This window comes from Gavialis gangeticus, unplaced genomic scaffold (genome assembly GCF_001723915.1).
Source record: "Gavialis gangeticus isolate Ggan-Ray unplaced genomic scaffold, GavGan_comp1, whole genome shotgun sequence".
Classification (NCBI taxonomy): Eukaryota; Metazoa; Chordata; order Crocodylia; family Gavialidae; genus Gavialis; species Gavialis gangeticus.
This window is the reverse complement of record NW_017729031.1, coordinates 17,374,695-17,386,236: the sequence shown is the minus strand read 5'-3', so window position 1 is coordinate 17,386,236 and position 11,542 is coordinate 17,374,695. Positions and strand designations below refer to the sequence as shown.

At 36.4% G+C, this 11,542-nt stretch overlaps 1 protein-coding gene across 1 annotated transcript in view; it reads right to left on the bottom strand.

Annotated features, from left to right (window-relative positions):
• Window positions 1–4,310: 4,310 nt before the first annotated feature.
• Window positions 4,311–11,542, bottom strand: part of LRP1B (LDL receptor related protein 1B) — a 2,002,088-nt gene continuing 1,994,856 nt past the window's right edge. Inside the window, exons 88-90 of the mRNA XM_019522796.1 lie at window positions 10,418–10,562; window positions 9,237–9,335; window positions 4,311–6,362 (exon numbers count right to left, since the gene is read on the bottom strand). Of these exons, the coding sequence (XP_019378341.1) occupies window positions 6,222–6,362; window positions 9,237–9,335; window positions 10,418–10,562 (385 nt within the window). The 3' untranslated portion in view covers window positions 4,311–6,221. The remainder of the gene's footprint in view (window positions 6,363–9,236; window positions 9,336–10,417; window positions 10,563–11,542) is intronic.

Sequence of the window (11,542 nt, the reverse complement as noted above, 5' to 3'; positions counted from 1 at the left end):
CTCAAATATATATATATTTGTATGGAAAACAAGGAAAATTGAGTTTTCTCTTAATAATCAACCATGACTGTTTTTTTATTTTCCATGAGTTGTATCATTTATCCATTTTACCATATTCTATTTGATTACTGATTATGCAGAGTCACAGAATCATAGAATAATAGAAATTAAGGGCTGTAAAGGATCTTGAAAGATCATTAAGCCCACCCCCTCTGCTCTGGGCAGGAATACTGCTGACATCAAATGATCACAGCAAGCTGTCTCTTCAGTCTCCTCTTGAAGACTTCCAAGGTTGGGGACTGCCCCACCCCCTTGGGAAGTCTATTCCAGATTCTGGTCACCCTCACTATAAAGTAGTTCTTACATCCAACCTGAAACCATCCTTTAACAGTTTATGGCCACTTCTCCTTGTCCTTCCCTGGGGCACCCTAGTGAACAGTTTTTCTCCCATCTCCTGATATTCACCCTTTACATACTTATAGATGACCACCAAGTCCCCCCTCAGTCTTCTCTTCCCCAGGCTGAACCTTCCTAGATCCCTTAGTCTTTCCTCATAAGGTTTGTCCTCTCTTAATCATTCTGGTGGCATTTCTCTGGATCCTTTAAAGATTATCCACATCTTTTTTGAAGTGTGGCACCCAGAACTGGAAACAATACTCCAGCTGGGGGTCTCACCAGCACTGAGTAGAGAAGAATTATCACTTCCTTATCCCTGCTTATAACACATCAGTTAATGCATCCCAATATGCTAATAGCTCTGTTAACTACAGCATCATGCTGGTGGCTTATGTTTATCTTGTGATCAACCATACCCCTGAGGGTCCCTTTCAGCCATTGTGCTGGCCAGGGCATCTCCTCCTAATTATATTCATGTGACAGGTTACTTCTCCCCAGATGAAGCACTCTGCATTTATCCTTATTGGACTGCACCCAGTTCAACTCTGCCCACCTTTCCAGCTTCGCCAGGACTGTTTGGATCCACATCCTGTCCCCTAGCCTGACCGCTTTTCTCCATAACTTAGTATCATCCACAAATTTGGTCAGTGTGCTTTCCACATCCTCATCTAAATCATTGATAAAGATGTTGAACAGCATGGGGTCAAGAACCAAACTCTGTGAGACACAACTGGCCAAGATCAAATAGACCCATCCATTAACACAGTCTGGGTTCAAGCCTTTAGCCAGTTCACAACCAACCTGACCATGGACTCTGCCAGTCCACAATCCTCCAGTTATTTTTTTTATAAGAGCATCATGAGAGACCATATCAAAGACCTTTTTAAAATCCAAGTATATGACATCAACTGCATCTCTCACATCTAAGCGGTTCATTACTTGATCATAGAAGAAGATGAGGTTGGTCGGACAAGACCTGTCCACAACAAAACCATGTTGGCTATCCTTCAGCATCATTCCTTCTGCCAGTCTCTCAAAAATGAACTTCTTAATATTTTTTTCCAAAATTCTACCCAGTATTGAGGTCAAACTGACCAGCCTATAGTTTCCCAGATCTTCCTCCTCTTCTTAAAGATTGGCACAACATTGGCCTGTTTCCAGTCTTCTGGGATGTCTCCCAAGCACCACAATTCTTCAAATACCTTTTCCAATGGTCCAGCAATGACTCCAGCCAATTCCCTCAGCACTCTTGGGTGTAGTCCATCCGGTCCTGCCGACTTAAAGACATTCAGCCATGCTAAGTGCTCCCACACCAGTTCATCACTGACCATTGGTTGCCAATCTTCCCATTCCCCCCCATACACCCATCCAGTATCCAACTAGATGGGTGACCACCATTTGTATGCAGGAACACTGACATAAAGTATTCATTAAAGAGTTCAGATTTCTCCTGATTTATCAGCTGTCCCATCCCATTCTGCAAAGGCCCCACATTTCCCTTGATCTTCCTCCTGCTCCCTATATACCTAAAGAAAGACTTCTTGTTGTCCTTGATTTCAGTCGCCAATATGATCTGAGTCACCACCCTTGCCTTCCTTATCTTCTTCCTACAAATATGAGCTATAGCTATATATGAGCCATTTTCTTACATTAGGATTAGGACAACATCTAGAAGGCATCTGAATCACAACTTGCATATACTGTACTGATACGGGTAGCTAGCACAAGAATAGAAAGGAATGCTTTATATCTCTTACTCTCCTGAGTCACCTCACAATGTGAGCACTAAATTAGAAATCCTTATTTTCTTTGTGCATGTTTTACACGTGTGGAGGTGATAACTGCATGCTAAGTTTTCAACCCCCTTTGTCAGACATACTTCTGGCCTCTCTAGTTTCAAAATTCCAAATGCCAGAAATATTTCTGATGCCCAGAATAGAGAGGCAAGATTCAACCTTGGACTCCTTTCTTATGCATATAAATGTCTTGATTTTTTAGACTTGGTTACCCTTGAAAGTTCTTTTTATTTTGACTGGAAATGGACGCTTTCCTGTTTTCCTAGAGCAGGGGAAGGGTATCCCAGCAGTTAGTTGCTAGCCCCTGAGAGAGCAGAGAGCCAGAGAAGACCATGAAAAAGGGGACATGTAGGAACATGCAGGAAGATGGTTACTTTTTCTGCAACAGATCCTGTGCCACTACATATAACATGACTGTAGCTTGCATTTATATATTGCACTTGTTCTAGGTTACAAAATAATAATTTACTGCTCACATTTTTTGATTTTCCTCCTAGTCACTGCCACTTCAATAAAAAAGTTGTGATTTATTAAATAGATTTTAAGGAAATGGGACTGCAAATCATTATCCATCTTCATTATGCTTTCAAAATAAAATTAAAATAATTACTGCTTCCTATTTGAATAAAAAAGTAATAATTTTATTTCCATGATTATTCAATTTGTATTAAAGCTGGATGGAATCTTTTAGGGTAACCTTACACTGCCTGTCCTATGTCAAGATAGGTGCTGCAAACTTTATGACTATCAAGATAGCTACCATGAGCTCAGAAATCAGAAAGAAAATGTTTATTCCAAAATAATTTCACATTTTTCTAGTGTCTACATATAATGCAATTTGATTCAATCTCCCATTGTGTTCATATATCATACAGTTCCTTAAATTTAATTGGCAATGGATGACAAATATTTATCTTATCTTGCTGGTTCTGTACAAGGACAATGCCTTATTCTGTTACGAATCACTCATAATAAAAATTCCGTAAGTCATGAAGGTGACCCATAGGATGAGAGTTTATATCTACTCTAAACTGTTGAGAGATTTAGAAACATGAATATTAGGGGTGTGCAAAACAGGCCATATTTGATTCCCATTTGGATTTGGCCAGAATTGGGGGCAGTGATTCAATTAGTTTATTCAGATTACTGTCCCAATTTGATTTGGCCGAATCCAAATTGGAAGATTTGATACTGATTCAGAGAAGCAGTGATTCGGCCATAGACACAGCTTTAAATGTTTTTTCTACATACCTCGAGGTATCAGGTGTGGCTCATGAACGCTGCGATGGTGGGGCGGATGGAGCGTCCCACAGGAGCATGCTTCACTAGGTATATGGCTAGATTTGTATCTGATATGCACCACTGTAAACCTGGAATAATTCTAGGGAAATTAAATGAATGGCCAGTCACTTAATAAAATGAATAACTTACTCTGGACTTATATTGGTGTCAGTACAATCAGAATGTCTCACTGGGTTCCAAAACAGTGGGTCCTACATCAACCAAGTTAGCGTAGTATGAGGAAGAAAGTTAAAATGTCAAACTTCTGTTGCGCATCTTGAAGAAATTAAAATGTGTTAGTTTATACCATACCCAGGACTTAGCCTTCATTACAATTAGTAATCATGGGTAATGACAGATTGCGGGGGTGAGGGCTCTACTGGAAGCAGCAGTGTGTTACTTTGACTTGGCTCCATAGTGACTGTATAGATCAGGTGCTTCACTGGGGCTTTGTTGGTGCTTTTATCTGATAGCTGTCAATCAGGTTTAGCTAACTGAATAGCTAGATTGAATCAGCCATTTTCCCCCCACATCTGCAAGCAGCATACTAAGAAGCAGAGCAGATAGGTTTTCCTGCTCTGCAGTAAAGGCATAAATGCAAAATCTCAGACAGGGCCTGTCTCCAAATGTTTCAACAGAAACAGGATGGAACCCTTAGATGATATTTATTAGAAATTATTTTTTACAATTAATATGAACATATTACCTGACCATACTCATTTATCCAATATTATTGTAAAACAAAAACTAAGGTTTAATGTTTAGTATAACAACTTCTGAGTTATCCAAACTTGTGAGCTATTGCAAACATGGAAAACAGAATTTTTTCAAGGAACAGAAACTTTTTGGTTTAATGGAATTTAGTGATTGTTACTTTTGGTACAATGTATTTTCATACTTTCCTTTAATCTCATTTCCTTTTTGGTTTTTATATTGCCTACAAAATTGTGTGCCCTGAATTTAAAAATTAGCCAACACAATGAATTAAGTATGTAGATTTTCATTTAAATAAGTCAGTCAACATTTTTTATAAAGTATTTAACACTTCATTGTAGAAACATAGGTAAAATGACTATTATAACCAAAATGAAAAATACCGTTCAATTTAAAAAAATGTACTTAAACAAGAACCTGAAAAAGTCTGTGATATGCATAACATTGTCCAAGCAAAATTGCACTAGTATTACATAAATCAAGAGTTTATAAAGGCCTCAGTATGGCAAAGTTTAGAAATAGGTAGTCTGCATGCACATAGTACAACAAAAAATCATTATAAAACAGCAGTAATTTTTGTAATGTTTGTACAAAGGGAATAAAGAGTAACCACAAACATATTTAATCTGTTAGGTTAATATATTATGACAGCTAAAAGTCAGTCATATCTAGCAGAGGAAGAAAGAGTCCTCCATAGTATGTGTGTGAATAAGTAATTTGTGCCTTTAAAGTTATGTATAAAATATTTCTTTTTCTTTTTTACAACTGAAAGACATTGTACTCCTTATTTCCATCAAAATTAAAAAGGCAAGTTGAATTTGCTTTTCTTTCTTTTTTTATTAATCTTAACAACAACATAAAATAAGCTGGTACCAGAGAAAGTACTGGAAACTGATATTGACACTCTCCACTTCTGATAATGGGATTTTGACGTTTAACCCAAAATATCAAAATTAAACAACAACTGGTCTGAAATAGGGTTTCAGTAATATATAATATTGACCATATTTTACTTCAGTGGCATCACAGGCTATCTTTATTAAACAAAACTGATGCATCTTGGATTCTTTAATACCTCTAAGCAAGGAATATTTTGTTTTTGTTATTATTGGCTAAAGCTGAATTTTGTGTGTGTGTGTGTCTGTGTGTGCTTATGTTTTATTTTTGTTCTACTGCTTGCTGTGTGATAGGGGATTAATCTTCCACAAATAATACATGTGTAGGCAATGCCCTCTTGTGCTCTAGGCGGGTGGCTACTGTACTACAGGACTGCTGGAGTTCAAAGGCCTTGTCCCACAGCAAGTAATGTCTCAACTCTCAAGGTATATTGTTACTATGTCTTATAAGGTTTTACTAAATACAAAGGTTGTTTATGTGGTATATATGTTTAGTATATCATGTACAGTCACTGAGTTTCTGAAACATAATCACTTGTGTTCATGCAAATCATTAGATGTTTTGAGTCTATAAGTCTTGTTTACTTCTTGGCAACCTAAAAGCTAATTTTAAAAGCAAGTTATGTTTTGATTTGTGATGAAAAAAATATCTACTTTTATCAGGATCTGAAATGAAATTCTACTGGGCACAAAGAAGAGAGTAGACCATTCAATCATTCTTTCACCATTTGAAACAAACAAAATTACACATTGTACTACAGCTTTCGGACTATATAATGAAAAAGTGCAGATATCTTCATTGATTAAGTAGAACCAAAAAAGTTCATAGAAAATAGATTGTTCATATTCACACTACAAACGAATATGTTGGTTTTTTAATTTTAACAAATTCAAAGGTGTGTTATATCAGCAGCATTGTTGTAAATTGTACTGTAGTGCAGTTTCTTTTTCATAAAAATACCTTACAAATGGTCAGTCAAAAGTCATCAGCAAAAGAAAAATCCAGAAAACAATCAACCAAACAAAAAACCAGAGGTAATGCTGATGCCAAAACAATTATAATACTGTTGGTACATAGAAAAGTAATCCTTATATTTTATACATTTATACAGAGTAGAGTATAAAAGGTAACAGCAGATTATGCCACAGTCTCCCTTATCCCAATATCTATTTTCTTTGGAAGGAGTTCTTTTCTTTCATCAACACTTGCTAAGGAGTTTCGACAATGTTGTCCATCCATGTATAGCTTTGCATACACTGGATTAGAGTAATTTGTTGGCTGCAGAAAATATAAATATATAGGATGTTATTTGGATTTATCTTTATAAACATTTTTTAAAGAAAAATTCTTAAAATAAAAACAGAAAAAAAGCAAAATTGGACATGTTTAATGTTTACCTGAACTTCTATAAGCCTTATCAAGGAACTAATTATTCAGATAGTATTCACATTAAATGGAATGTGCTATTAAGGTAATTAATGACATGAGTAATGTGAGTTAAAAGTTACAAACAACACAAGGACAATTACTAAAAATACGATAAATGGCTCTTAAATTTTGTTGCCCATCATATTATTTGGAGGATTTCACAATAAATGTGAATAATATCAAGACTGTGAAACTCTGTGTATTAGGTTTAATAGTAGAAATCTGTTATCAATGGGTTCTCCGTACAGCCTATTCTGAGACCTCAGTAACCCATCGACAGCTGATTATGTTTTGGAATAGTATATGTTTTAATCCACAGACTATTGTAGTCAATTAGATTTAAGCATCTTCAGTATTTTACAAAGCACTTATGTACAGATCTAAACTACATGCTTTCTTCCTATGAAAGCATGTAGGATGTGGAATTTACTGTTTGTTGACTCATGGGGCGCTGACAGATATGAAAATGAACCCCACCCCCCTCAAAACTCCCCCCAGCATTTTATCAAATAGAAATTCGACCCAGCTCATCAGTTGATTGAGTCAGCTATTAGATAAAAGCACCAAAAAGCTCCACTGAAGAGCCCAATCTATATAGATGTTGGGTGAGTCAGGTCAAACTAATGTGGTGCCTCTTCTGGGCATGCGCCGGGCTTGGTGTGGGGGCACACTGAGCCGAAAGTAAAGTACTTGGGGGTGAGGCGTTCATGCCTGTAAGCAGCCACGATGGCTTAAGGAATGCTTTCTTCCCATGTTATAAGAACAGATCTTCTTCACTTGTTCTTTTACTCTTTATGTTTGGACTGAAAAGAGACATCTGCTATTAAAACTGATTTTTCAACTTTATATATAAATTCTTATGCCATGGCTGGAAAGGGTACTGAATTCTTTACAGGTCACAGGGGCATAGGTTGTACTTGTGTTGGTCCAAGGCAGACCAGTTTCTTTGGGTAAATCTGATATCTTTGTATTAGACCAACTCAAATAGTTGGGAAAATACTTCTCTGCAAGCTTTCAGGTACAAATACCCTTCGTCAGGCAGAGGAAGTGACCTGACGAAGGGTATTTGTACCCAAAAGCTTGCAAAGAAGTATTTTTCCAACTATTTGAGTTGGACTAATAAAAGTTATTGGATTTACCCAAAGAACCTTGTATTACAGGTATCACAGTTTTTTATTCTCTGTAGCTCATGGACTTGAATCTCCTAGCTTGCTTGGCTGTTGTCTTTACTTAAGCAGAAGAATGGTTTAGAATCTCAATCTCCTGCATCCCCAGCTGTATAAGAAACTGAGACCTGAAGCATTACCATGTCTTGGCCTGTTGCATCACTCATAATAATCTAGTCAGAAGTTGTATATTCTGCTAGTACGGATGGCAGGACTGCTCAGCTTCTAAGCGGTGGGGCTGCACACCGTGTGGGCTGCACCAGTTGGAGGCACATGTCCCAGATACCGCACTGTGCGAGTCACAGGCTTCCAGGTTGCACTTCCCAACACTACACCATGCATGCCAGCAGTCCTTCCTCTCTCCCCACAACCCTGTGCACCATATGCATGGGTGCCCTGCATCTCAGCTCTCTCATTGCAGCCTCCCATGGGATGTACTGCCCCAACCACTATGTGATCACAACAGCCTAAAGATCCTTACTTCCCTGTAAGGTAATGATTATAGAAATTTAGGGTGACAAAGAAATGTTGGCTTATTTAAACTGACAAGATTCACTTTTAATTAAATTTACAGCACCACAATTAAGGATGAAGATCATAATAGTTGAAGATTATATAGTTGTCTTTGGGAGATATCAAAATACTTTATAAATAATAATAAGAAATTATCTCTCATAATATCTGCATTAGGTGAATATTAAAATGCAAATAGGTAAAGAAGGGTAGAGAGTGTTAAGTAATTTGAGTCACTTTCAAATGGGAATTTGAATCAGTGACAAAGTAGAGAATATACCCTACTTCTTCTAATGCTCATTGCTCTTTTCTTAATAACTAGAAAATGTTGCCTCCCATGAAACCTATTATATTTTAATTACATTAAAGACACATCACAATCATGCAGTAATGCAAATGATATAAAGATGAATATATACATTGATGTATATGAAGATGAATAAATTATATCAATGTCCTTTTCTTTCAACTGTTTAAACTTTCAATCATTGTTTACAAACATAGTGCTGTATTAAAGTCTGGCTTATTGAGACTGAACTAAATATTTTGAGAAGATATTTGCCATTTGCAATAAAAAAAACTGGAGCCTGAAAGTTCTACCAATAAACTGTAAAGTTAAAACAAAATCTAGCTTAATACATACGAAAGTTCTCTCAAAATATTAGGTGACACAATTGAATTTACTTAAAAAACTTTTCTTACTGTGATAAATTGCACTAAATGCCCATAAATGCTTAGAATATTTATTTGGTTGGCATAATTTTACCATAACATTATGAAAGGCATGACATTGTTTACTGCTGTACTCTTTGTAAACATACATTTTTAAATTTGCTGTTTTAGATCTTACTACAATGGCAAGTAAAAATGAAATATGCTAGATGGAAAGGCCTCTGTTATAGCAAAGAGAAATCTTAGTATTTGTAACATATTTCTTGACAATTATAAATTAAACAAAAATGCTGCTATTCTTATATAACACACATTTTATTTAGAAAAGGGGCTGTGATGGAATGAGCATGAAAAATGAATCATCATTTCTCACCCCTGCGGTTAGTGGTCCTTTCAAATCAGAGTTTAGGTAGATTGATGGTGCTGTGTGGGGAAGCTTGAATGCAGTAGGCCCTCCCCCTATATACCTGGCCTGTGTATAAACAGAAAATTTCAGTTTCTGTGATGTGAACAGCTCATTTTCAATTGTACTTTGAAGAATTGCTTAATAAGGTATGCACCAACCCAAACAGTATTTTTGAGTGATCTACAATTAAACCAGCCTTTAGAAATTTAATTACAAGTGTTCAATAGTTTGGAAGTTTCTTATATATAGAATGAGATTACCACTGTACACTTACTATTAAGTATTACAGTCAGGTATAACAATCACTCATGATTCAGTTATTCAACTTGTCTAGAAGCAGGTGAGCTTACTTCGTATTAATCTTACCTGTATTATGATACACATTGACTGGGCGATATGATGATATCATTCCTAGAGCTAACAGTAATCCAATAATTACTTTGGCAAAAATGCCATGAAAAGATGGCTGCCCTTTGGTATACTTCTGATTGCTGATAGTTCTAGGAGAAATGATTCAGCATTAAGCCATTCATCCAGTGCTTATCATTCAGGAAGTTCTAGCTTTAAAGAGCAGTACTTCTAGAAATGATAACATAATTTATAGTAATATGAAAATGTGCATTGGCTTTTGCATGAATGTAGGAAATCTATCCAATCAGGCCTCTAAATATCTGCCTTTTTGAAAATAATTTACACTCATTTATGTATGTAAGATTTCCTCACACTTGCACTATACAAGAGGGACAGTGAATGCATAGCATATTTTTCTATTCAATATGTCTACAAGAAATTAGAAATATAACTTATAAGAATTTTGATTATCTCCTTGAGCTTTATCTTAGTAAACATGAAGCTAGGATAAAGACTCAGTTGAGCTTTATTTTAGCATCTAGAAAAAAAACAAATATGAAACACATCAACAAATGTTAAGCTGCAAAACAAAGATTAGCAGTATCTGTGATGTTTTCACTAAACTAACCTTGCTTGCCTTTATATGCATCTCATACATGGAACAGCTAAACCCAAATGTATTTCATTATTTCTGTGTCAGATTTCATTTGAGAGAAAATCAAACTCGTTATGTTTAAAAGCATTTGATTATAATACAGAAAACAAGCACGCTTTTGCCATTTCAAAATCCATATTACCTTTTCTGGATTTACTGTAAAATCTGAATCTAAAAGACCCCCTTCATTGTGATCATGGCCCACCTCATACATGTTGTATGATGGATTACCAATTTCTACGTTGATTCCTCCATTTATCATTGGTTGTCTTCGGATAGTTTTTGTCCTAGAATATATAAAGAAGTAAAAGGGAAAACTATTTTCAAGTGTATCCATGGGTGATTTACACAAAGATATTACTTAGCAGCTTTAGCACCCAACCCCAAGCCACTAAAAACATCAAAACTAAAGAGACCGTGACTATCAGGAAATGAAGAAGTGATGAAATTCTCTGTTTGAAAAACTGGATGCATCCTGAAAGTAGCCTTTTACATCCCTCTTAACTGGGTTTACAGTAGTATGGATTCCTATAATGCACACCACATTACTACAGTGGATTCCTATTCCTACAATACAGTAGGTTCACCGGTTATGACAGGTTCTCTGCCCAATATTTCCAAATTCCCTTCTGCTCTCCATACTTCATAAAGTCACAGCAAAATATTTTTGTAATTAGCACAGTCATTAGCACAGAGAAGGGTGACCAAAGTCATTCGGGGATATGGAGTAGCTGTCATAGGAGGAGAGACTACAAAGATTAGGACTCTTCAGTTTGGAAAGAAGGATGAGGGGTGATATTATAGAGGTGTATAAAAACTCGTGAAGAGGGTGGACTAACTGAACAGGGAACTGCTGCTCATCAAGTCCCAGAATGCTAGAACTAGGGACAACCACTGAAATTAGTAAGAAGTTTAAAACTAACGAGAGATAACACTTTTTAAAGCAAAGTATAGTTAAGTTGTGGAATCTATTGCCACAGGAGGTGGTAGGGGAAGATGGCATAGCTGGATTCAGAGAAGGACCAAGACAAATTTATGGATGATAGATCTATTAATAGCCATTGAACGGAACACTTGGAGATGTTTCTCCTGGTATGTCTAAACCAATAATGGTGGATGCCAGGGAGACCACTATCGATTTGTCTCCTGCACTGCTCTTCCTCTAGCATCCATTTCTGCCACTTTCAGACACAGGCCTATTTGTTTCATAGTTTCATAGTTTCGTAGTTAGTAGGACAGAAGGGACCTGAGCAGATCATCGAGTCTG